The sequence below is a fragment of the Girardinichthys multiradiatus genome, chromosome 23 (assembly GCF_021462225.1).
Source record: "Girardinichthys multiradiatus isolate DD_20200921_A chromosome 23, DD_fGirMul_XY1, whole genome shotgun sequence".
Taxonomy (NCBI): Eukaryota; Metazoa; Chordata; class Actinopteri; order Cyprinodontiformes; family Goodeidae; genus Girardinichthys; species Girardinichthys multiradiatus.
The window spans coordinates 50672373-50699875 of record NC_061815.1 but is presented as its reverse complement, the minus strand read 5'-3'; the positions used below and the strand labels follow the sequence as shown (position 1 = coordinate 50699875).

The following is a 27503-nucleotide window of genomic DNA, read 5'->3' as shown; positions in this document are numbered from 1 at the left end:
AGATCATAGCTCCAGACACCCGCAGCTGTGTGTTCAATATATGAAATATCAGCAATCATCACAGCAACAGGGTTTAAAATACTGAAACCACAAAGAACTGAATGGATGTAGTATTTGGTGGGCTGCTACATTTCAGGTGCCATGCATTCAAACGTTGCATGTCAACTTCAGTTAGACGGGCTTTCACTGACCTTCTGGACACACCTGGTAGAGATCTTAGTAATCATGATGCTGAAGCTTAGACAGCGAGGAGGAGACGTGGTAAAGATGGTAAAGAAAGAGAAGTAAATCTGAATTCATCAATTTTCAGTCATAATGTCCTAATTTCATATTTTCTAGATCTTGTTTATCTCTATTTTTTATTCTGCTCATTACGTTTTGTATCTTCATGGACCACATTTTCACCGTTTTTCCTTTTTGTGCTGTCCCCATATTTACATCTCCTGCTAAATCTTAGTTATAATTTTAATTCCTCCTGTCCGTCCGTCTGCAGAGTTGATGTCCAGGACTAAAAGTGACACTCTCTGGTTCCTTTTTGAGGATCCCAGGTGTTTCCCAACGAATAAGCTGCTAAAACAACATCACAACAACTCTATCATGAGGTCCATTCTACATGGATTATATGTGCTTTCAAACGTCTCAATCAGTGAGAATGTGACCTGAGGTTTTATCTATTGAAAACCTGATAGAGCAGGTTTGAATCTTCTCATACTGACGACCCGAAGAACTCACAGAACATACAGGTGGGTCAGTAATCCCTGCGATTAGTAGTGATTCTGAAATCATACCAATCCTGGATCAGAACTGACAAAAACCTCAGGATGCAGCGAGAAATACATTCAAGAACCTAGAGACTTCAGGAACACTTGAATTGTCGTACATGACTCATTAAAAATGCTTTATTCTTCCAGAAGCGAAGCAAATCTAACGAGTTTTTGAAAAGCACTAAGAAGACGTTTTTCTCTTGCTTCCTTTGTTTTATCTTTGAAGATTTCCCCAGATGTTCATTGTTAATGTTTTCTGTGTGTGTTACTGAAACCAGATGAGAAACTCTTCCTGTTTCTTCTCTTTCTGTCAGTCAGCCATGCTGCTGCACATATTTGCCTGCAGGAGTGTGCAACAGTCGCAATAAATAAAGTCGAACCCACTTCCTCTTCCTGGTTCTGTTGGACACTCAAAGTGTCGAAGAAGATGAATGCAGTTCCTAGAATCAGAGCGAGAGCTGCAGTTTGAGGGTTTCCTGGTTGCTGTTGTCAGAGATACCTGACAGCTCTAGCAGGTCAAAGCAGAAACCTGCTGCAGTTTAACAAAAAGGCTCAGATGAGCTATGTTACAGTCCAGGTGCTGACCCATATGAACAAAGTCTTTAAAACATCTCTAAAACATGAATAAAACCTAGAAGAGCAGCATTAATCTATCATGTTTAAAGAATTACATAAATGAACAAAACATGAAATACTAAGACTGAGAACATTTAAAGTACATGACTAGAACTTAATGTCCCAGTTGGACCACATCACCACCAGAAATAAAAACCTGGACCGATCTCAAAACTGGATGAAACAAACTCAAACCTGCAGCCGCTGATGACGCACATCACACACAGATACTCTAATTCTCATATAGGTTGTACAGATTTCTGTTTCTAGATTTATTAGTTTGATCAAATTATGCTGCGCAACTTCAGGAAAACAGGCAAACATGATGCACATTTTCTTCCTTCTCCTAAACTGAAATGTCTTTCCTGCTCTTGCTGGGCTTCAGTGTCTCTGCCACCAAACATCTAGACCTAGTGTGGGTCAGAGGGCAAGGAACATCTATCCTGGAGGAGCATAAAATACAGTATTATAATAAATACTGCATCCAAGCCACCTGTTTGCTTGTGTTACTGCACATGACTGTGACTCCATATATTGTGTAGCTCTAGATACAAAGTTTACATCATGAAACACTAGACGTCCCTTCTGATCTTATTGATAATGTTTTACGATTATCATTGTGCTGTTTCGTTGTGCCTAGCCTGAAGATTTCCTGAGCAGAACCTGCAGGATCATCGTTTTTGTCTCAAATGTGACGACCACCATCTGTGGTTTCAGGTGCAGACTGGGAACAACTGGGAACACCTGGTATGTTTAAACCTAACTGCTCTCGCTCACCAGGTTTAGTTTGACTTATTTTGGTTTCATACCATAAATCACTTGGTCACTGATGCTAACACCCACACATTGTTCATCATTTAATTGGCTGGCTATATACACTTGCCCCTGACATTTACTGCATGTTTTACTGCTAAAGTTGCTTTAAATTATACTCAGAATTTCTCCTGCCCAAATATGTCATTTTAAAATCTGCTTGTGTGTTCTTATTGTGCAAACTAACTTATAAACTAACATATGTTATTGTATTGATAATAAAGGATTTCTGATTCTGAAATCAACGCATCCCCCTTCTTTCATCTTTTCCTCAGGAGTCGGGTTGCCACAAATAATTTGTCAAACCTGAACACCTGTTCTCCACTGAGCTTTAATCTGCTCCTCTCACACATCCATCAACATCTGTTCACCTGATCTCAATGATCTCCAACAAGCTTGCACAGTCAGAAGGGCTGAGAGGTCAGAAGGTGCCAGACCATTCGAGACCTTCAAAGTGTTCTTATAACTGGTGGATTGATGTTTATTTAAACTGGAACTCAACCAGAGCAGGTTCACTGGAGAAAACTGGACCAAGACTAGGTCCCAGTGGGACTCTACGAGTGAGAAGGGATATCTGAAAGACAACTGAGTTTGGGGGGGGGGGGGGACTAAACCATTCGAGTGACCAACATTGCATTCCAGTCAAGAGATTAAAATCCCATGATGCACTGCGTCAAAAGCTGCACAAAAATCTAAAACTATCCTGGAAACAAAAACCCTTAAACGTGCTGAATCAGTGTTGTGGCGAGCTGAAAATGAAAACTGATTTTCCATGACACACTGCGATGCTATCAGAGACGATACTGGATCGGTGCTGCTGAAACAGCATTCAGATCACTTAGAAATGAGGCAATTAAAACCAGGAGGCTGCATCTTCATTCTTCAAAGAGTCAGCATCACTGGACTGCTGACTTCAGGGTTTCAGTTTGTTCTTTAAATGTTTTTATTCTGCTGCAGATTTTCTTTTTAAGCTTCTACTAGAACGACGAGACTGAAAACTAAACAGCCACCAGTCCACTCAGGATCTCTGCTCTTCTCTGGGGTTTAACCTGTTGGTCGGAATCTAAGAACATCAACTTCAGCTTTTAGAAACTCTGAGAGTAAGCTCAGAGTTTAGGAGAGGAATGTTGGTCTCAGATGTGGCGCTGTTTGTTGTTCCTGATCCATCAGCATGAGGAGCAGCTGTAGCACCAGCAAAGGGTTAACTGTGTCAGTGTTTCCGGACCTGAGTGGGTGCCGGCACTGACACCACACTTTCATCTCCGAGCTAAAACTCTGCACCTTTCCTGTCTGTGACGCAGCTCTGCTTCGTTGTAATTAGCAGTGGGTGTCGTGACAAGGAAATTCCCAACAGACATGAAACCATGCAGAGGTGTGTGTGTGTGTGTGTGTGTGTGTGTGTGTGTGTGTAGTTTTTAGTACAAACTTCTTCTTGGACAGGTTCAGGCCAGCAGAGGATTCTTGTTCTTCTCAAATCAGAAGCAGACTAAAAGTGATGGAGGCAGAATCAGCCTAATTAGGATGCCAGAGAGTCCAAGCAGCTGGAGGTCCAGAAGCATCAGTTTTCTGTTCCGAATCAGTTGAAAAATTACTAATAAAAGTCATTAGTTATTTTTCAACTGATTCAGAACGAAGAAAGATAAAGGGTAAAACAAATGTTCTGGAAGGTTCTGCAGTCAGCAAGTGATCATGCAAACATAAATTTTAATATTGATTTGGACTTTCAGCAGAAAAAAATCATCTCATTCAATTTAAATTAAACTAAATTAGATACATTTTTGATGCCAAAGAGAAACTAAATTGATGGTTCTGGTTCTGGACAGGAAGGATCTTCTGTAGAGGTCTGAGTTACACCGGACTTCCCTGGTGTTACTGTGTTGTTCTGTGCTGGAAATGTTTGGCACTGAAGTCATTTTTTTACATATAGGCACCTTGTTGGGGAGCTAAGGGGTCCTTACGAGAATGCTAGCTTAGCTACTGTTAGCAGGGTATATTGTTAATGTTCAGACTGGCCAACGGTCATTCAGGCTGAAGCTAAGTCTAAGCTAGCATGTGTTTAATAAGCTAGCATGTCACGTCGGCCTACATCTGTCATTTCAGTTAAATCTAAACTATAATCTTGATTCTGGTTCACTGTTGTGCTCCAGCCATGGTAAGAAGAAAGTACACCCTCTGTAAGTTACCAGGTTTTAACTTGACACGTTATTTTCACCAGATTCAAATATTATTTCAGGAAGCGAAGGATGTACTGTCTTTTTAATGTGGAACGTTCCTGTATCTCCTCTCTCAGTCTGAAGCTCAGACTCCCAGAACACTATCTGGTTTTTTTTTAAAAACCTCAGAATGAGTGTGAAGACGTAACATCAGCAGGGATATCCCAAACAGATTCAGTCACACAGCACCATCTCTGCTCCTGGTTTAAACGAGGCACCATAAACACAGGAGATGCTTTACAGACCAACCAAAGGAACAGTGAGGAGCAGGAGACAACATCATCACCCTGACAGATGCAGGAAACAAGAGCAGCTGGTCCCTCCTGCAACCATTTTCTTACAACAAACCAGGCGTTATCATCCGTGAGTAAAGCAGCACCATCTGATCTTCTATAGCAACGGCGTAAAGGTCATCAGTCAGAACATAGAGGGCAGGCCTTCAGGACCACATAAAGACACAGTGCGCACCTCATGACCTGTGATATTTAGCTTCTGAAACAGGAAATAAAAGATGTTGAGATTAAATGAAAGCCATGAATCCATGAAGCCATGTATTTGGACTGCTGTGGGAAGGTGCTGCTGACCTACACAGCAGGCAGGAGAGCCTCAGGTGCAGTTATGACCTCATGATAACCTGCAGACATGTTCTAACTGTGAAGAACATCCTCCTCCGGAGGAGGAGAAACCTGGTGTACTCAGCACCAGTACGACGCTTCCTCGATTCAGAACCTTCACATAATCCTGGCATCTGAAAACAATAAGAACTACTTTTGGTGTTCAGTGAGACCAACCCGTCCCCACATGATGCTAGTTTTTCTTCAGGAAACTCCCCAGTGGGGAGTGAAAGTTTGACGGGTCAAGGTTCTTCCAGTAAGAACATTTCTGATCCGTTGGAATCTAAAAACGTGTTAATATTCAACACAGAGCATGTTTTCCTTTTTAAAACTACTGCATTTTATACAAGAAGGAAGCAGAAACAGCCTCACTAACAAACATGCTTAATAATCCGGTTTTCCATCAAACATCCAGATTATTCCCGGGAAATGTTTGTAAGAATTAAAGAAAGAGCTGCATGGGTCGAGTCAGAACCGTCGTCATCATCACCACCATCCCACGGGTCACAGGGAATTTCCAATGCTCCGGCAGCATGGGCATGCTTACATGCTCCACCTTCCTGCTCGGTTTCTGTGACTTCATCTCATTCATGACCGAACAGACCCACAGGAGCACAACATGACGTGACATCACCCCAGAGAGTCCAATGTTCCTCCAAAATGCGGTTAGATAAATACTCAGGTGGATCCTGATCTGGAAAAACGGGATATAAAACGCAGGAATTTCCTCCCTGAAAATAACCGACTTGAGATGGGATCAGTGCCTGTTCTGTGTGGATTATCAGGTGTTCTGGCAGGTGGGAGCGACGTTTGTTGGGGCATGTAAAGCCCATTAATCACACAGCATGTGTATTTTTACAGTGAAGTGAGAAACAAAGAGGCAGCAGCAGGAATCTGGGGATTTCCTCAGAACATGTGGGAGCTTCAGACTCCAAACATCAGCAGAAAACAGGAACGCTTCAGCCCAGATGGTTTCAGAGGTCCGACAGGGGAGATGGAATGTTCTGACCGTTTACTGATGATGTGTTTAACTCTGCCAAGCTTCAATTCTGCCCTCAGATTTAAACCGAGTCCAGCAGCTGCTTCATCAGAAGTCCTCAAAGGCAATCCCTGAAGTCCTAAATCCGGACCGGCTCAGACCTTCCAGCGGATCGAGTGCTGGACCGGAGATGAAGGTCATGTGACCTGCTCTTAGTTTTTACTTAAATATTAAAACTGAGAAACTCAATATTAAAATTTGTTTGATCTGAAGCATTCAAGTCTGACAAAAAAGCAAAAATAGAAGAAATCTGCAGGGAGACAAATACTTTTTCACTGTTCTCTATATGTTTGAGCTAAATATGTTACATTACCCCAAATACATATAAAAAGATAGATTTAGGTAAGAAATGCCAAAAATTATATTAAATAAAAATAAATGTGAATACAAATATAAAGTAAATGAAAAACACCAACGAATTCAATGAAAATGTAAAGAAGCATTAGATTTGTTCTTATATTTGTGGCATGTCTGTCATTTCTAAGTTATTTCTGCATGTTTGTGGTGTCAGTGAATCTAAAAATGTTGAGCTGAGAGCAGACCTCAGTGTCAACACCTTAAAACCACAGAGACGCTCAGCAGGGATGAACTCAGCTCAGTGCTTTCAGGAAACGTTTCCTCTCACAGCCTCGAGCTGCACTCAAAACGTTCCTCCATTCAAAGTTCACTGAATTCAAACACCTTCACAGTCAACAAACAGACAGGAAGTGCTACCTTCACGGTTGGGTAGGTCTTCCTGTTCTTCTCACTGGAGGCTCCCGGCAGCCCGCCGTGAGATGGACCTTCACAGCCGTACCTGAACCTGAAGCCGCGCTGGAAAACAGATAATGAACCATAAGCACAGTGAAGGCACCGAACACCTGGAAGAACATGTCTGATGAACGCAGATTAAAGTCAGAATAGAGATTTAAAAAGTTCATGTTAACATTGTTAAACAGCCTCCTACCTAAGGAAGCTGGATTATTTTCCATCTCTGAGGAACCTTATAGCTCAACAGAAGAAGAAAGCACATACAGACAGCTTCCTAACTGCTTTTCTTTGTGTCTGAAACATGGAGGCAGTGAAATGAGAAGATTGCATGTATGGGTGTGTTTTCACCTGTTTGGGCTGCTCCACAATCTGCAGGAACGGTCCATCCACTAAAACACAGACGCATGTTCAGAGTCAGTTATTACAGGACTGAAAACGGTATTTTTATCTCATAACTGGAAGCTGGATCTTGAATATTTTCAGCAGAAGAGTCAGAAAATGTTTGATAAGGTTTTTAACGTTACGATAACCAGAGTCACCGTGAAGACAGAAACCCTTTCAATGCTCTTTGTTTTCCACTCTGTCCAACATGAGATCAAAATCAGCAGAGTGTGAACACACAACAGCCCATCGGTGGAGGTCCAAACAGTTCTTGCAGACTCGATCTGACTCATCATACAGACATCTGAATGTGCACCAGAAGCTGCCAGCTTTGAGCGAAACATTCCTCAGCAGCCCTGAATCTGTTGTAGAAACACCGAGAGGAAACAGACATCTCCAACATCTGACAGCCTCTACCTGAAACCAGAACCATTTCCCCCAAAACCAGCTGGCTTTGTTAGGATTCTCACTCATGATCAGTTGATTCAGACCATCTTGTGATCTTTGAGGTCTTCATCAACAGTTCCTCCAGGCTTCTGGGTCCTTCATTGGACTTCGGCTGTTTTTTCTTTCAATTAAGTCCAACCTAAAGGCTCCTAAACTGAAGGGCTCATTGTTACCTAAGTCTGAACCAAAGACACAGTTTGTTCCAATTCCTTTAGCTAAATCTGTAAAAATTAAAGTACATAACAGAAAATATGATTATTTTGCCTAAAGGAGGTGATTTCCAAAGAGACCAGTTTAGGAAAACTGGGTAAAAAATGGCTCAATGGTTTAAAGATGAACACTGGTAGCTGAGATAAGGTCCTAAAGTATTACCCTGATTTCTGAACAAAAATATACATAAAAATAACAATAAACAAGATGATGTCATTTGCAAAAATACAAGATTCTTCATGATGACACCACACAGACGAGCATTTAGAGAAAACCTGAAAGTGTCCCAAGTCCAGACCCCAGTGGAACTCCATAACCAATATAAAAATGACAGAGAAGGAGACAGCTAAGTGTTGTGTGTTAACTACCAAAGAAGAAGAGCTTCATGAGAAGATCCTGCTCACATGATTAGACTGAATTAACTAGCTGCTATTTCTAATACTTGGTTAATATAATCAATCAATCAATATTGTTCCAATTGGTTTTAGAACTTTTAAAAAGGTTATAGATACTGGTTTCTAAAATAAATGTTCTAGGTTCTGGGATCTGGGCTTTGGTGATGCTTCCTGAGCAGTTTCCAGCGTTTGTACATAGCTGAAACATGGACCACCCTGTCAGGTCCAAGGAAAACATTTTAGTGGACAATAAAGTTCAAGTGTAGCAAAGTGGAACAGTTATTGTTGGAAAGAGCTCCACAGCCACTGATCATCTACCTTCACGTCAGGTCAGCCCAGGTCATGATCAGCTCAGATGAAGCCACTAAGGAGTCCAGCTAATGATCAGACTGATGTTACAACCGAGGAGCAGATCTGCTGACATTGTGTTCTTCTGCTAGCAAAAGAAAAGCTGCAGCATCATCAGTTTGCATTAAAACAGCCTCAGCCGCAGGAAACTGCTGCTAAGAAGGTTGCATCTAAAACAAGAGTTTTCTGGATCATCAAAAATTCATGGTGGGAGCTTCAGCTGCAGAGAAGAAGCAGGTGGGTGTGAGTACGCCTGAGCCAATGGTGAAGCACCCTGATCCAACTCGTGTGGGGTAGCTTTCCTGAAAGTTCTACTGTCAAGAGCTGGATCAAAATGTCCTCCTTGGAGCTGTGATCAGGAGGCTCCTCAGATCTGAACCCCACTGAGAAAATGTGGTCAGTTCTTAAACAGCAGGTTGAGAAACAGAAGACAACAAACTGGGATCAACTCCAAGCAGACAAGAATGGATCTCCATCAGTCAGGATGTTGTCTAGAAGGTCAGAGAGACTTCCAGAGGTTAGGAAAAAGAAGGAGAAACACTGAATATAAATTTGATACATTTGATCATAAAAACATTTGAAATGTAAATGTTTTCATTGCTGCTCTGCTTACAGTAGAACCATGTTTCCTGCTTCTGATTCTTCACTTCAGTGACAGAAAAAAGGAAGTGAGAACAGAGATGGCACGTCATGAAACTCTTCTTTCCCTTTCCTTTCATTTATTTCCCCAAGTTATTTCGTTTTTCCAAACCGAAACATTCTGCTGGTTGTTTCTGCCCTGCAGCTGTGAAGCAGAAACATCTGATTCAGACGGGAATTTAAATCCACTCGTTAGCTCCTCTTTGTGTTTGAACAGTCAACGATTCATGGCTTCATGGTCCAAACAAAGCTGCCGCGGTCTTTCTGCACATTTAAACTCCACCAAATTAAGATAATAAGACTTTTAATGGAGAAATAATGACAGACCAAAAATGAGAAGATTTGTTGGTTTTCTCTCAGTCAAAATGTCTCAAACAACTAATAAGATCTTCTCCTTTAGCTTCAGTTAAACCCTCAAACTTTGTTACTTTACAGGCTGATCCTGTAAAAACCAGAAGCAGATATGCAGCATGCAGGCAATAAGCACAAAGATGTAGGAACTAAAATATCTGATCAGTTCTTGGACACAAGCTCAGAGTCACGGATTGTCTCGTCCATTTCTGTCCTAAAACAGGTGGAGCGGAGACACTGATTGGTTGACAGCTCTCCTCTGGAGACAGGTTCGTTTTATTTTCTTCTCTGGTCGCAACTTTAAATAAGCAGATTTCAATTTTTATTAAAATTTGCTTTTAAGTTGCTTTAAGTCCATAAAAATGAAATATTTATTATTAAATTAAAATGAATAATACCATTTTTTTGTATTTTTTAAATACAAACACATTTTTAAAAAGCATTGTAAAATAATGATAAAAATAAATGAATTAATCATGATAATCTGACAAAATAAAATAAAAAGTAAAGAAATATGATCTGGGAGCAGTGGCCAGGCCCCTTGACCTTCCCCTCTTTCTACACCCATTTTATCCTACAAAATAAAAAATACAAATCTGATCTAATAAATAACTAAAACATAGAAAGAGTTTGATGGATTAGTTGTGCAGCACGACACAAAGTCAGTTTAGGAATTATTTATATAAAACGTTTTACATATCAACAAGCCTCAACATCTAGCTTAAATTAAAATGAAATAACTAAATAAAAAATTATTTAAAAATCCTATTTTCTTAATACCTTAAAAATAAATGAATATATTATTATAAAAATAGGCAAACACTATAAAAATAAAAACATACATTTAAATAAAGTGAAAATAAGTTCAAAATAATTTAATCCTAATACATTTTTTTATGGTCATTTATAAAATACAACATATATTAATAAATATAGACTAAAGAACTACTGTTTATACTGTTTAAAAACCTCCATATTTAGGATATTTTGTGGATAAATACTGTGTGAAAACAGCCATCAGGTAAGGACCTGTGATTGGTAGGACTCCATGGATCGTCTGTTTAGGAGAGCAGCATAATTTGCATAAATAAAATCTAACAACTGAAACATCTCAGCACCGAGACTCCAACTGGTTTCCTGTTTGGCTTTTAATTTGAGACCTGATGGGTCGTTATCTATGGTAGGTGGGTTTTTGCACTGGTCCAGGAAAACTGGCTCATTAGACACAGTCTGAACTACATCCATGAGTCTTTGGAGCCATAAAGCTGCACAGCTCATCATGTAACACTAAAATAAGAGTCAGCTGGAGTAACTGAAAGCTTTTTTATCTTAAATGTATCTGATCCAGAGTCAGATTTACTGTATCAGGTTCACATCTTTAGAAAGCTGGTTTCAGGAGCTTTGGTTTATTTAAACTTTAGATATTTATTCTGGTTTGTGGACCTAAATTAAACAGAAATTTGATTTAACTTCAGATGGTCTTCATGAGTTCATCCTGAACCATCATCATCAAGCACAGATGGACTCCAACCAGCTGAAAGTGTGGTAGTTTCACCACAGATAGATCTTTAGAGGTGGATGTTTTTCAACCCCCTGGTCACCATTGTGGAGCCCAGCGGGCCTGAGCCTTATCAGTTCGAGCTGCTGACTCAGCGATGCCCGAAACCAGCGCTGCCGAGGCCGTGGAGGGCAGAACGGGTCCAGTTTCCAAGTGGTAAAATGACGTTAGCAACATCATTGCTAACATGAGCTAACGTTTAAAGCAGTAACAGACTGTCAGGAAGTTTACATTTACATTTGAACCAATAGGAAAATTCAACTGCAGTAGCCACCATTCAACCCAAAGAGGGCAGCACCAAGACGGTTTTAGGACATATTACAGAAATAAAGTTTGCATAAAAATGTAAAAGAAATGCTCAGTATAGCACATTAAGACCCAATTTATACAGTTTATCCACAAAAAAGTTGATTTGGAGTTTAGATCCACTTTAAAGTAGAACAGGAGAAATAAATGTTCTGCCAATCAACCCGTCATCAACAGAGTGATCTGTGTCACAGACAGCCCACTCAGGAAAAACACAACACACACACAGAGCAGCAGCTGCGCTACCTTCTTCTGTCATGCACCTGAGGAGGGAGGGGCTTAATGAGGGCCAATAGGAGGAAAACTGCCTGCTGGTCCAGAGTTGGGCACAGGATCGATGTTTAAAGATAAAAAGAAGTTTGAGTCTGACAATTTTAGAGAGTTGACTCATATCACCTCAGAGGAAATAATTAATGATTCAAGATCAGGCTGGACTTCAGCTCCACCTTCAACACCATCAACCCAGACATCCTCCACCAGAAGCTCATCCAGCTCAAAGTCCCGGTCTCCATCTGTCAGTGGATCAACAGCTTCCTGAAGGACCGGCAGCAGAAGGTGAGGCTGGGAAGCATCTTCTCCCGCACAAGAAGCATCAGAACCGGTGCCCCCCAGGGGTGTGTTCTCCCCCCATTCTTCTTCTCCCTCTACACTAATGACTGGACCTCAGCGGACCCGTCTGGGGAACTTCTGACGTTTGCAGACGACACCACTGTCATTGGTCTGATCCAGGACAGTGATGAGTCTAAATACAGACAGGAGGTGGATCGGCTGGTACATTGGTGTGGTCAGAACCACCTGGATTTTAACCCACTCAAGACTGTGAAGATGATGGTGGACTTTCAGAGAACACCACCCCCACATACCCCCCTCACCATCCTCAGCAACACTGTCTGCTGTGGACCAATTCTGGTTCCTAGGAACCTGATCATCTTCTCCACTGCCATCATTCAGTCTGTTCTGTCTTCATCCATCTCAGTGTGGTTTGGATCATCCACCAAACAGGACCGGTCCAGACTGCAACGACCAATTGGGTCTGCAGACAGAATCATCAGGGTTGACCTTCCCTCCATCCAGGACCTATACAGGTCAAGGGACAGGAGAAAGGCTGCCAACATCTCTGCAGACCCCACACACAAACTGTTCAGGCTTTTACCTTCAGGTGGCGCTACAGAGCACTGTCTGCTAAAACGAGCCACAGAGACAGTTTCTCCACCCCGGCTGTTTCTGGGGGAAACAAGGCATACCTGCCCTAATTCAACCATGTATTTCTAAAAAACATGTATACATTAAAAACATATATTTTTCTATGTTTATATTTAAAATTAACTTGATTGAAAGCAAAGTGGAACCGAAGTCATCCACTCTGACAGGAACACAAGTCATCAGGTATCTGAAGCATGAAGGTATGGAAGTTAGACCAACTCACCTGACTGCAGAGATGTCGTATGAGGCATTGTTGCAAACTGGGACAACTCCCAGGGCGAGTCGTTGATCATGTTGGCAAAAATCTGCAACAAATAAAAGCTGTTGGCCAACCTGGAGCTCCATGTGGGAGATCATTCACATTGCAGCAGGACACAAAATCTCTGGGTTCTACTGGACTATTTACAGCTCAAAGCAGAACATTTCATTTGGCTTTTATTCTTGTCAGAGGCTTTGAAGACAAGATGTTCTTGGTTTTATTTGTTAAAATCCATCCATTCCTGATACAATAAAAATATTATTCCTATCTACCTTGTACCTTACATCTGTTTGTTTTCCACAAGGTGACCCCAGCCAGCCCTCTCCAGCTCCTCCTGAGGCACCCTAAATATGTCCCCAGACCAAAAGGGGTATAAAGGCCCTCCAGGTGGTCTCTGACCTTCCTACAAATCTCTATGGAGACATCAGGAGGCAGCGCGATCATATAGCTGACTCCTCCTGATGTAAAAGAGGAGCAGATCTACTTGGAGCTCCTGCTCCATCCTTCCATCACTCAAGACAGTTTAGCTCCTCCGGTTGAGTCACTGCCACTGTGGTGGGAGCATTCCACTTTTCCTTACCCTGCAATATTCCCATTCCTTCTCCCAACAACTAAAGCCATTCAATCATTGAGGATATATTGAGTTATTTCATTCTGATTTTCCTGTAAACACTTTTAAAGGTGTCAAACATTCCCAGGATGTCATCTTCACAGTTTGGGTTTCTAAATCCTCCAACATTCTGTGTTAGGTACACGGCAGGAACAGCACAGGTACGACTGCTTCCCTCCACCTGTACAGGTGTATTCACGTGTTTGACATGCAGCTTCTCACCCATTCTCATTATCTCTCCTTATACCTGACGTCAGTTTAGATGGAAACATCTAAAAACCCGCGTCCCAAACTTTTCTGGAATGTCCTGCACCCTAAAAATCAGGGACTGATGGATGTCAACAAATAAAATGAAACTGATTAAATAAAAATGTGATATTTCTCTTTATGAAAGAATAAATGCAAGCAAAAAAGGAACACTTCTTTATTTTATACTGATTTGTGGTTTGGGTCATTTCAAACAAACTTTTGATTTCAGGTACATCTAAAATCAGACTTGATAAAAATCACATCAGAATTTCTTTTTAAGATTTCGATAAACTTCCGCCTGCTGATTCTGTAAAGTCCTGCTGCAGCGTGCAACCACTGCCAGGTGGACTCACCTGGTTGGAGGCATGAAGGTAGTGGTCGTCAGCTGCCATCGTGTCTGCAGAGATCACACAAACGTTCCAGGTACACTAACAGTTTAAAATCTGCACAGAAAACACTCAAATATGAACTTGATTGATATTTCAGTCAACATATTTGCTCTAAAACGCCTCAGTTAAGCAATATGCATAAAGGTTTAGAGATTGCAGACAATTCTGCATCTTTTCCTTTTTTCTTATTTTAGTCGAGTGAGTTATTTGCTACTTCCTCTGTTTTCTGTCGTTTTTGTGTCTAATTATTGATGACAGTAACTAATTAGGGAAAAACCTTTTTATTATCAAACATAATTTTCCTGGGGTTTCTGATTGTGACAACAGTCTTCAGCTGATAAAAAGCTGTCTTATTTTTACCACATTTTATCTTTAATAGAAGCATATATTTTCAACAACAGTTTCAGCCTTTTTAGCGACAGATTTTCATGCAAACTGAAGAATTTTAGTTGCACAAAACAAAACGAATTATTTTCTAACAGACCAGTTAACCCAGGTCATGTTTTTGGACTGCGGGAGAAGGCCGGGAGTACCGGGAGAGAACCCACGCATGCGTGGGGAGAACATGCAATCTCCATGCAGAAAGATCCAAGGCCAGGATTCAAGCCCAGGACCTATTATGTCATTTTAAACTTAGAGAAAGTCGATATTTAACTTTTCATTTTATTTTATTTATGTTTTCAAACCCGGTGAATGAAGAATAAAAGCACCAAAACCTTTCTAACATCTAACAGTAGGTCTTATTCAGAACCAACAACACTGACTGAGTTCTGGTATGGAAGCAAATCGTTACCATATTTCAAATGAAAAAGCATTTCCAGAAATGCTTTTTCATTTGAAGAATGCGGCTGCGTTATTTGACTCATAAATAAAATTAGTAATCAATCATCCTATTTGCATTTTCTTCTTCACGACTGCACATTTTATGCCATAATCAAAAAGAAAACAAAGCAGACATTGCTTTTTCGTTTTCGTGGTCTGCCCGCAAAGTCCTGCCCAGAACTCGAAAACGAAAAAGCATTCCGAGCTGCGGGCGCAGAAGAGTGACGTCAGCAGCCGCTCTTCCTCAGCTCCCTGCTGACCGAGCTACCCATCTTGTTCAGTAGGGGGCGCTGTGCACGTCTGTAGTGCATTACATTGCAAACGTGCCGAGAAATTGGTTGAATTGCAGCAGGACCGAGCTCAATTTGTGGCAGTGGCAGAACTGGTAGTTCCGCCACAGCTCCGGTGGCAGTTCCGGTGGCAGGCTGTGGCAGGTCCGCCACAGCCTGCCACCGAAGCTGCCACCGGAACTGCCACAGCCTGCCGCAGGGTGGCACGGGATTCCGCGAGGATGCCAGAAGGTGCCAGACCGGCCGTAAAAGTTTGCCAATGCGGTTGCCGCTGTTTTTGTGGAAGCTGATGCTGATTATTGGCAAATGAGATGTCGTTATTGTTATAGCCTGTTACCTTTAAATAATGATTTCATTATTGATTATTATTTAATAAACAGCTTTAGAACCATAACATAAGGTGATTGTATTTACTTGACATGGAAAATAAATAGCACTATGTGTTTGTGTGACGTGTTGAAAGGATGACGATTTATTGCACAAACAGCCGGTTTATTATAGAGCACGAGCGGCTATTCTGAATCGTGACTCACAGAAAAATATAAATAAAAGCTTAAAAACACGCTAGATGTCCCGGGCCATAAGGCTGCCACAAGGATGCCACAGCCTGCCACCAGAACTACCAGTTCTTCCTGCCACTGCCACAAACTGAGCTCGGTCCTGCTGCAATTCAACCAATTTCTCGGCACGTTTGCAATGTAATGCACTACAGACGTGCACAGCGCCCCCTACTGAACAAGATGGGTAGCTCGGTCAGCAGGGAGCTGAGGAAGAGCGGCTGCTGACGTCACTCTTCTGCGCCCGCAGCTCGGAATGCTTTTTCGTTTTCGAGTTCTGGGCAGGACTTTGCGGACAGACCACGAAAACGAAAAAGCAATGTCTGCTTTGTTTTCTTTTTGATTATGGAATAAAATGTGCAGTCATGAAGAAGAAAATGCAAATGCAAATAGGATGATTGATTACTAATTTCATTTATGAGTCAAACAATGCAGCCACATTCTTCAAATGAAAAGGCATTTCTGGAAATGCTTTTTCATTTGAAATATGGTAACGATTTGCTTCCATATTCTGGTTCTTCTGACACCTGATGCTGCTGAGTAGCGCGCGTCCCCGCATCGTTTCCCCCGTGAACGCGCCTCCGTGTCAGTTAGCTCCCGGGCTAACGGCTAACTACCCACCCGTGGGACTACTGCTGCTTCAGTCGTGATAGTGACCGGTAATAAAGTAAAACACGGAGGCAGCAGCATCACAGAGGGAGGGCCGGTGCTGGAGCTCCAGCTGGGCCGAGTCTCTGCCCGTCCTGTCGCTGCTGCTAACCGCTACCTGTCCCCGCTGCCCCGGGAGCGAGCCTTGGAGGTTCCTGCCAAACTCCGTTTAAAATCCCCCAATTTAATAAACCTCCAGATTCCAGCTAATGTGTCTTAAATGCGGGAATCTTTTTCCAGTCAACGTCAACGAGATAATGTGGTAATGAATACGGCAGATAATGGGAGATAATAAGATTGTTACTTCTGTCTTCTAACTCACAGATTGTTCTGTCACCAGAAACGACTACCAGTTGGGCTACGCTAAGAGTTAAAATAAAAAGTTTCTTTGCCTAAAACATGAGCCGAATTTAATGGTGGACATCACAGATTGAAAACGCGTCTTTACAGTCGAGTCGAGCCTCATAATCACATTCAGAGGTTTAATTAATGAACCAGACAGAGTTGAGTTTAAAAGTTACCTGCCCAATAAGGAAGTAAGCAGCACCACAAAGCAAGCAGATCTGTACTGGTCCTGTCCGGTCCAAGGCGTGATTCTGACAACAGGTTCAGACCCAGTTGGTCTGTTCACTGTGGTTAATGTGTAATGAACATGTTACCTGGTCTGGTCGCTCAGGTGGAAGTCAGTTTGAAGTGTGACAGTTGGTTCGTTCCGCTTCACTTCATTTCACGCATGTCCGTCATTATTTCCTCCCCACGCAGAACCCGTCGACCCACTAAACGGCTGGTTTCAGTTCCAGAACACCATCTCTGCTCAGAGAGACCCGAAATGTTTCATCCAGTCCAACCTAGACAAAACTCCAGGTGACACCAAGAATAGAGTGGAGTTCTTCTCTACTGGAAATTCCCTCTGACGTTCCGAACCACCACAGAGTGCTGCAGAGAGAGGTCCAGAACCACCACTAGACGGCAGCAGAGAGACGTCCAGAACCACCACAGAGTGCTGCAGAGAGAGGTCCAGAACCACCACTAGACGGCAGCAGAGAGACGTTCCGAACCACCACAGAGTGCAGCAGAGAGACGTCCAGAACCACCACAGAGGGCAGCAGAGAGACGTTCCGAACCACCACAGAGTGCTGCAGAGAGAGGTCCAGAACCACCACTAGACGGCAGCAGAGAGACGTTCCGAACCACCACAGAGTGCAGCAGAGAGACGTCCAGAACCACCACAGAGGGCAGCAGAGAGACGTTCCGAACCACCACAGAGTGCTGCAGAGAGAGGTCCAGAACCACTACAGGGCAGCATAGAGACGTCCAGAACCACTACAGGGCAGCAGAGAGACGTCCAGAACCACTACAGGGCAGCAGAGAGACGTCCAGAACCACTACAGGGCAGCAGAGAGACGTCCAGAACCACTACAGGGCAGCAGAGAGACGTCCAGAACCACTACAGGGCAGCATAGAGACGTCCAGAACCACTACAGGGCAGCAGAGAGACAATGTTTCCTGATAACAGCTTTTTAAATACGCTGATTTTACTCATGAGGGCGAATTGAAAATTCTAGAGTTTAGCAGCAAGTCTCTACATGAAGTAAATTCAGCCTCGGCTGTTCCTCAGTGGAACAACATCAAACTATCTCACCATTTATTTCAATGAATTTGGAAAAGCCCCAGACTGCAGGGTCGTGCAGCTGGTAGGACTGTTGCCTTGCAGCACGATGGTCCTGGAGTGTTTCTGCAGGGAGTTCGCGTGTTCTTCCCGAGCATGCGTGGGTTGTCTCCGGGTTCCCCGGCTATCTTCCACAGTCCGGAAACATGACGCTCTAAATTGCCCTTACGATTGTCTCTGTGTTGCCCATAAATGGGTGTAGATTATTATGATTCAGAACCTTCTTCAGCAGCAACTTTCTGTCTGACTATCGATCTCCGACTTCCTTGTGGAGGATCTCTGCCCCACTGCTTCAGTCCAGTGAGGTTCCTGCACAGCTCTTTGAGGGTCCCACCGCAGCACAGTAAAAACCAAACCAGTAAGGATAGAACCAGAATAAAATCTGAATAAAGATGAAATAAAACTAATTAAAAACCAGAACAAAAAGGGACCCTCCGCCGCGAAAGAAATCAGGTTTAAAACAAGGAACCAGATAAAACCTAAAACCAGTAGGAATGAAACAGGAGAAAATCTAAATAAAACTGGATTAAAATCATCATAAAACAACAGAAGCCAGTGAAACCATTCAGTTTTTCTTGGAAGCTTTTATTACCTGAGGGATTCATGTTCAGAAAAAATGAAAAACCTTTCCTCTAGAACATCATAAACCTTTAAATAAGAACATTTTCCAATATTAGATTTATTTCTCATCACTTGGGACAAAAATGCAAAGAAGTGAATTCTGGATCAGAACAATTCCTCTCCAAATCAAACACAAACAACCATATTTAGATATTCAACCATCTTTATTATGATTAAACACTTAGACCAATCTCTTATTTAACCATATACATGTATAACCTATAATTGGCTTTAGTCGTGATAACATTCATTAGAATCTTAACGGCACATATATGAGGATCAGTTAGTGCAATTTACAGTTAAACCTTTAAAACTAAAAACAGCTTCAGTTTGCAAAAATAAACACGTCATCTATTCATTAAAACTCAGTAAAAACAGCAGGAAGAAACCAGAGGCACATCAGAGAGAACACACACCAAACATCTACGCACTGAGGGCGTGGCGACGAGGCCCCGCCCAATGAGCATTCAGGGGCGGGGCCTGGGGTTGTTACGACAGAGGCACGACGGACGCAGAGAAGCAGAAACGTTATATCAAAGCAGCGACAGCACGTTACGTCATGTTTGGCAGAGATGACGGCTCGTTGTGCGACTGGCAGTGTGGCAAAGTTCAACGGATAATAACCCGGCAGGGCCCCGAGCCAGGCACACCCAGGGGCCCCATACCTCCAACCACAACTTCTCCTGTGGAGGTCCTGAGCTGTTGCTCTGTTTCTCTCCCACTGTTGAAGTTCATTTTATCCCTTTGGGCTCATTATGAGTCAAACATTGTGTTGGGGCCCCGAGTCCATCTCCACTGCCTCATTTAGTGATCCGTCCATGTTTGGCTGGAACAGTCCTTATTTTTTATCTGTATGTCATTAAAGTGACATCCTGGTTTTAAATAAAAATAATAATTAAACATTAAAACAGAGTTTGTTTTAGTACGGAATAGTTTCCTGCTAAACACAAAGATTATTTTCACTAAAAGCAGCAGTTTTTTATTGTTTGCTTCCAGTTTAGAGAAGGATTCACAAACATTTCCAGACTTTATTATGTTAAACATCCTGGTGAACTGGACCCTAAGTGTTGTATCCATGCAGCTGCAGTGGTCCTGTTATCTCCACAGAATGAGGCTCAGGTAGGAGCTTCATCTCTGGACTGAAAACAGGATTTAAACAGCTGCAGGGTGAGATGTTCAGCTCTACATCAGTGACATAGGTTCACTGTCATAATAAATTCAAATATATCGGGGACTTTATCTTTCAGTTTAAAAATTATTTTTCTATCTATATTTCAGCTAAATGTGTCGGCATGTTTTCCAGACAAATGAACAGAAAGCTGAAGGTGAGAGGAAACATGAAGCAGATCATCAGTTGTTGGACAGAACCTGAACAGCTCTCGGTTCTGTGTGAAGAACAATGACAGAACATCATGCATGTGATAAAAAGAGCTACAGTAGAACATTTCAACCAGATCAGTTCCTTCAACGACTTGAACTAAACTCCTCCCTGCAGCGCCCCCTGCTGTTCGTTTCACTGTTAAATTAGCAAAACTTCAGTTTTTAACATTAACATGATTATTTCCCTTCATCTTCAGACAAAAACATGAACCTTGATGTTTGAATCTGAAGTTATGAAGCACTGAAGGAAAATGGAAAACTGAGGTGGTCCAGACCAGCCTCTCCAGAAGCAGACCAAACAGAACCCTGAACTTCATGTGCAACAAACCCAGAACTCCAGAAAAATAAACTTGATTCCAAAGGTCAACTCAAACCCAAAAATTCAACAGGGTGGTTTCTAGCACCAAAAATCAAAAACTCTAAATGGTGTTGAGGCTACATGAACAGCCGGAACCGTCAAGAACTACAGTCCAAACTCGCTCTGAGCTCGTCTAACCTGGTCCTTACAGGTTTTGGATCAAAAAGGAGGAACAAAAACAAAGGAAAATCTGAGCAGAGTTTGGACTCTGAAATTCATGAAATGGACCTGGTTGTACTGGTTCTGATCCAAAACCAGAAACAGAGAGCAGTCACTACTGCCAATGAAACATCTTTAAGGATTTACTAAGTTTTGAAAATCCTGTGACTGATTCAACCACAGATTATGATTATACTGGGATTTCAGTGAAAGTAGAAAAACACAGTCCGGTTTGGACCTCCCTATTCCAGCCATCCTTTCCATCAGAACCATCATTTAAAGTTTTACCAGGTCAAAGAAAGTAGGACTTCACCTGACCCAGATATCATTTTGATCCTTTTTCCAGTTTTCACACAAATCAATTTAAATTTGAGGATTTTTTTTACAGAATGTTTGGATTACAGTGTGATAATGGTTCTGACCCGGTGAAATATACAGAAACTCTTGGATTTAACCTCCTTTAATGGCCACAGGTTCATTTCCACTTGTCCAAGTTCCCAATCATAGGTACATCTGTCTCCTTCCAGCCAGTGTCTCCCTGTCCAATCAGAGCCCAGAGCCCAGACAGACACGCCCACTCTCATTCCCTCCCAATAGATTTCACCTTTGAATGGTTCTGTAGAACCTGGACCTGAAGGTTCTGTTTAACCTGTCAGATCTCCTACAGAAAACACTACAGACACATGAAAATGTACTGGTCCTTCTCAAAATATTAGCATATTGTGATAAAGTTAATTATTTTCCATACTATCATGATGAAAATTTAACATTCATATATTTTAGATTCATTGCACACTAACTGAAATATTTCAGGTCTTTTATTGTCTTAATACAAATGATTTTGGCATACAGCTCATGAAAACCCAAAATTCCTATCTCACAAAATTAGCATATTTCATCCGACCAATAAAAGAAAAGTGTTTTTAATACAAAAAACGTCAACCTTCAAATAATCATGTACAGTTATGCACTCAATACTTGGTCGGGAATCCTTTTGCAGAAATGACTGCTTCAATGTGGCGTGGCATGGAGGCAATCAGCCTGTGGCACTGCTGAGGTCTTATGGAGGCCCAGGATGCTTCGATAGCGGCCTTTAGCTCATCCAGAGTGTTGGGTCTTGAGTCTCTCAACGTTCTCTTCACAATATCCCACAGATTCTCTATGGGGTTCAGGTCAGGAGAGTTGGCAGGCCAATTGAGCACAGTGATACCATGGTCAGTAAACCATTTACCAGTGGTTTTGGCACTGTGAGCAGGTGCCAGGTCGTGCTGAAAAATGAAATCTTCATCTCCATAAAGCTTTTCAGCAGATGGAAGCATGAAGTGCTCCAAAATCTTCTGATAGCTAGCTGCATTGACCGTGCCCTTGATAAAACACAGTGGACCAACACCAGCAGCTGACACGGCACCCCAGACCATCACTGACTGTGGGTACTTGACACTGGACTTCTGGCATTTTGGCATTTCCTTCACCCCAGTCTTCCTCCAGACTCTGGCACCTTGATTTCCGAATGACATGCAGAATTTGCTTTCATCCGAAAAAAGTACTTTGGACCACTGAGCAACAGTCCAGTGCTGCTTCTCTGTAGCCCAGGTCAGGCGCTTCTGCAGCTGTTTCTGGTTCAAAAGTGGCTTGACCTGGGGAATGCGGCACCTGTAGCCCATTTCCTGCACACGCCTGTGCACGGTGGCTCTGGATGTTTCTACTCCAGACTCAGTCCACTGCTTCCGCAGGTCCCCCAAGGTCTGGAATCGGCCCTTCTCCACAATCTTCCTCAGTGTCACCTCTTCTTGTTGTGCAGCGTTTTCTGCCACACTTTTTCCTTACCACAGACTTCCCACTGAGGTACCTTGATACAGCACTCTGGGAACAGCCTATTCGTTCAGAAATTTCTTTCTGTGTCTTACCCTCTTGCTTGAGGGTGTCAATAGTGGCCTTCTGGACAGCAGTCAGGTCGGCAGTCTTACCCATGATTGGGGTTTTGAGTGATGAACCAGGCTGGGAGTTTTAAAGGCCTCAGGAATCTTTTGCAGGTGTTTAGAGTTAACTCGTTGATTCAGATGATTAGGTTCATAGCTCGTTTAGAGACCCTTTTAATGATATGCTAATTTTGTGAGATAGGAATTTTGGGTTTTCATGAGCTGTATGCCAAAATCATCTGTATTAAGACAATAAAAGACTTGAAATATTTCAGTTAGTGTGCAATGAATCTAAAATATATGAATGTTAAATTTTCATCATGACATTATGGAAAATAATTAACTTTATCACAATATGCTAATATTTTGAGAAGGACCTGTACATGTGGACACCATAAGGTTCTGATGCTCACGGGTCAGCATGCTTTTGGATCCTTCTTGTAGTTTTCACACAGTGACTTCTTGTTTGAGGGCTAAATCTGTGTCTGCTGAAAGGAGCACTGCTATAGGCTCCTTCTCTGCAGGAAGAGAGGGAATCACCTTAGCAACCAATGAAACTACATTTTTAAAAGCGGACTCGTAATATTTGCTCAAATGTGTAACTTGTAGATGAACCAGGACGAAAATGAGGGGCTTACTGTTGGTGTTCCCAGATGTTCTTCAGTATTGGTGCAGAGCTCAGACTGATCCAACTCCTTCTGATAGTTTAACACTAAACATTCACTCGCCACAGCTTCAGGAAGCTTCAACAGAACCCAAAGTCATTTGAGGTTTTTGTTCTGAAAACATTTTACAACAGAGACGATTGAGAAGAAGAAAGTTGAGCTTTTTAGATGCTTCTGGCTGCCTGTCTGGATGTCAGTGTTCATCTTCTTCATCTCCTTTATCTTATAGCTGCACATTATTTTTAAGTTATCTCCATATAATAACAGATACTAAGGCTACGTCTAATTACTGCACAGATACTGTTACAGCTGTGAGAAAGTACAGGTCCTTCTCAAAATATTAGCATATTGTGATAAAGTTCATTATTTTCTATAATGTAATGATGAAAATTTAACATTCATATATTTTAGATTCATTGCACACTAAGTGAAATATTTCAGGTCTTTTATTGTCTTAATACGGATGATTTTGGCATACAGCTCATGAAAACCCAAAATTCCTATCTCACAAAATTAGCATATTTCATCCGACCAATAAAAGAAAAGTGTTTTTAATACAAAAAACGTCAACCTTCAAATAATCATGTACAGTTATGCACTCAATACTTGGTCAGGAATCCTTTGGCAGAAATGACTGCTTCAATGCGGCGTGGCATGGAGGCAATCAGCCTGTGGCACTGCTGAGGTCTTATGGAGGCCCAGGATGCTTCGATAGCGGCCTTTAGCTCATCCAGAGTGTTGGGTCTTGAGTCTCTCAATGTTCTCTTCACAATATCCCACAGATTCTCTATGGGGTTCAGGTCAGGAGAGTTGGCAGGCCAATTGAGCACAGTGATACCATGGTCAGTAAACCATTTACCAGTGGTTTTGGCACTGTGAGCAGGTGCCAGGTCGTGCTGAAAAATGAAATCTTCATCTCCATAAAGCTTTTCAGCAGATGGAAGCATGAAGTGCTCCAAAATCTCCTGATAGCTAGCTGCATTGACCCTGCCCTTGATAAAACACAGTGGACCAACACCAGCAGCTGACACGGCACCCCAGACCATCACTGACTGTGGGTACTTGACACTGGACTTCTGGCATTTTGGCATTTCCTTCTCCCCAGTCTTCCTCCAGACTCTGGCACCTTGATTTCCGAATGACATGCAGAATTTGCTTTCATCTGAAAAAAGTACTTTGGACCACTGAGCAACAGTCCAGTGCTGCTTCTCTGTAGCCCAGGTCAGGCGCTTCTGCCGCTGTTTCTGGTTCAAAAGTGGCTTGACCTGGAGAATGCAGCACCTGTAGCCCATTTCCTGCACACGCCTGTGCACGGTGGCTCTGAATGTTTCTACTCCAGACTCAGTCCACTGCTTCCGCAGGTCCCCCAAGGTCTGGAATCGGCCCTTCTCCACAATCTTCCTCAGGGTCTGGTCACCTCTTCTCATTGTGCAGCGTTTTCTGCCACACTTTTTCCTTCCCACAGACTTCCCACTGAGGTGCCTTGATACAGCACTCTGGGAACAGCCTATTCGTTCAGAAATTTCTTTCTGTATCTTACCCTCTTGCTTGAGGGTGTCAATAGTGGCCTTCTGGACAGCAGTCAGGTCGGCAGTCTTACCCATGATTGGGGTTTTGAGTGATGAACCAGGCTGGGAGTTTTAAAGGCCTCAGGAATCTTTTGCAGGTGTTTAGAGTTAACTCGTTGATTCAGATGATTAGGTTCATAGCTCGTTTAGAGACCCTTTTAATGATATGCTAATTTTGTGAGATAGGAATTTTGGGTTTTCATGAGCTGTATGCCAAAATCATCCGTATTAAGACAATAAAAGACCTGAAATATTTCAGTTAGTGTGCAATGAATCTAAAATATATGAATGTTAAATTTTCATCATGACATTATGGAAAATAATGAACTTTATCACAATATGCTAATATTTTGAGAAGGACCTGTAGTTCTGGTTCCCCTCAGACTCTAGTGAGTTCTTGGAAAGAATCCAAGTCCAGTTCTACCCTGATCTACTCAGCCATCCTGATATGAATGTCATAGAAAAGGTCAATTTCTGAGATGAAAATGAGCCACTCTGATTAGTTCTGTTTATGTTTAAGGAGCAGGAATGAAATATGACCTCCTTCGACTCCTCCTCTGGAGGAGGACATGGAAACTTTAACCTGCGTCTATCTCCATGTGCATCTGTGGCCTGTTACCGTTGCTACAAGCTACATGAGTGGAATCACGGCCACTGGAACCGGACCAGCTTCCTAGGGGCAGCAGGAAGCAGCTTAATGGCAGGACACCGGTTTGCAGGTGAGCCGGTCAGTGTCTTCCGTCTCTGGAGGAAGGACTCTCCGAGCATTCGTCCCTGTTGGCTGCTGACTTCTTCTGCTTCAGCTTGGACTTCCTCAGCATCCGAATCTGCAGATATGAAACAAACAGGAGAAGAAGATGTAGGATCAAATGGAACAGTGACCTATCAGGATGGATGGATGAAGGATCCGTGGGCCTCTGAGTTGTTTCTCTGATCATTGTTCCTCTTTAGGAGCAGTAATGATCCTCATCATGCTGTTCGCTCACTAACAATGAATTCACAAGCACCCCACACATTTCGGATTTTTGCTTCATATTTATATCACCTATGAGCATCTTTTTGTTTGTCTATCAGGAAAATACTAATAAAATATATTGAAATTAGCAGTTATTTACCGGCCTTTATTAAGCTGTTGACAGAACTCAGAATAGGTTAAAAATAAACATTTATAAATATAATCATTTACGGTGAAATATTTTTATTTTTCTAAACTTACAAGTCAATTATTCTTTTATTCTAAATCCCTGTAGAGATGATGACACCACACAATGTTTCTGTCCATCAGTTGTTTCCTGTATCTGACTGAACCTGCTAGAGATGTTTGCCAACCTTGACCTGAACCTGATCTGTTTCTGAGGCTGGGTCCAGTAAAGTTTCCTATTATTCATCCTGATGTTGCAGCAGACACTGAATTCAAGTGAGAAATGTATGTTTTACATCTCATAAACTGAAGTTATTGATGCATTTAAATAGAGGAGTACCCCTTTAACTCTTAACGTCGCCTTTAAAATGAATTTATCATGAGAAGTGCTTTAGGCTGAGAGGTTTCCTCCTCCCCTGAACTTTCCTTGTAGAGTCTGAAAACAAGAGCAGCGATGGGACCAATTTGAGCCTCAGCTAAGATCCTTCTGGGTTCAGTCGCTGCTGAGGTAAAAAAAAAATGACGATGCAAAACACGCGTTAAAAAATTCTCATCATGGGTTGTAAACACCTACACATAATGGAGCTTTGGTTTAGAATAAGAGGTTTATTGGTGGTTATTAACTGGTTGATGAAGCTCTCTGTTTTATTATTATTTGATGGACTAAATGATGCTATCACCTAAACTTCATCACCACCTTCTCATCCAGATACAGGAAACAACTGATGGACAGAAACATTGTGTGGTGTCATCATCTCTACAGGGATTTAGAATAAAAGAATAGCTGACGTGTAACTTTAGAAAGTTTTGAGTTAGTTTAGAGTTCTGTCAGCAGCTGTTCCTCAATAAAGGCAGGTAAATAACTGCTAATTTCAATATACTCTATTAGTATTTTCCTAAAAGACAAAAAAGGGTGGTCCAGAAGGAGAGGGGATGGATGGATGGATGGACGGATGGATGGAAGGACGGATGGAAGGACGGATGGATAGATGGATGGATGGATGGATGGAAGGATGGATGGATGGATGGATGGATGGATGGACGGATGGATGGAAGGACGGATGGAAGGACGGATGGATAGATGGATGGATGGATGGATGGAAGGATGGATGGATGGATGGAAGGATGGATGGATGGATGGATGGATGGATGGATGGATGGATGGATGGACGGAAGGATGGATGGATGGATGGAAGGATGGATGGATGGATGGATGGATGGATGGATGGATGGATGGACGGAAGGATGGATGGATGGATGGATGGATGGATGGATGGATGGATGGATGGATGGATGGATGGATGGATGGAAGGATGGATGGATGGATGGAAGGATGGAAGGATGGATGGACGGAAGGAAGGATGGATGGACGGATGGATGGATGGAAGGATGGAAGGATGGATGGACGGAAGGAAGGATGGATGGATGGAAGGATGGATGGATGGAAGGATGGATGGATGGAAGGATGGATGGATGGATGGAAGGATGGATGGATGGATGGATGGATGGATGGATGGATGGATGGACGGAAGGATGGATGGATGGATGGATGG

The 27503-nt window shown here is 42.3% G+C and overlaps 2 protein-coding genes across 7 annotated transcripts in view; both read right to left on the bottom strand.

Annotated features, from left to right (window-relative positions):
• nfkb1 (nuclear factor of kappa light polypeptide gene enhancer in B-cells 1) overlaps nt 1-18439 on the bottom strand; it is a 49700-nt gene extending 31261 nt beyond the window's left edge. Inside the window, exons 1-5 of one of the 6 annotated variants that reach the window (XM_047353481.1) lie at nt 17130-18439; nt 14118-14207; nt 12870-12951; nt 7157-7197; nt 6773-6871 (exon numbers count right to left, since the gene is read on the bottom strand). In XM_047353481.1, coding sequence (XP_047209437.1) covers nt 6773-6871; nt 7157-7197; nt 12870-12951; nt 14118-14156 — 261 coding nt within the window. In that variant the 5' untranslated portion in view covers nt 14157-14207; nt 17130-18439. Of the gene's footprint in view, nt 1-6772; nt 6872-7004; nt 7041-7156; nt 7198-12869; nt 12952-14117; nt 14208-16991 lie in introns of those variants that run through there. The other 5 variants (XM_047353478.1, XM_047353477.1, XM_047353479.1 and 2 more) reach the window with 5 other exon arrangements.
• A 6650-nt stretch (nt 18440-25089) lies between these two features.
• Nucleotides 25090-27503, bottom strand: part of LOC124859978 (diacylglycerol kinase theta-like) — a 26476-nt gene continuing 24062 nt past the window's right edge. Inside the window, exon 23 of the mRNA XM_047352910.1 lies at nt 25090-25636. Within this exon, the coding sequence (XP_047208866.1) occupies nt 25538-25636 (99 nt within the window). The 3' untranslated portion in view covers nt 25090-25537. The remainder of the gene's footprint in view (nt 25637-27503) is intronic.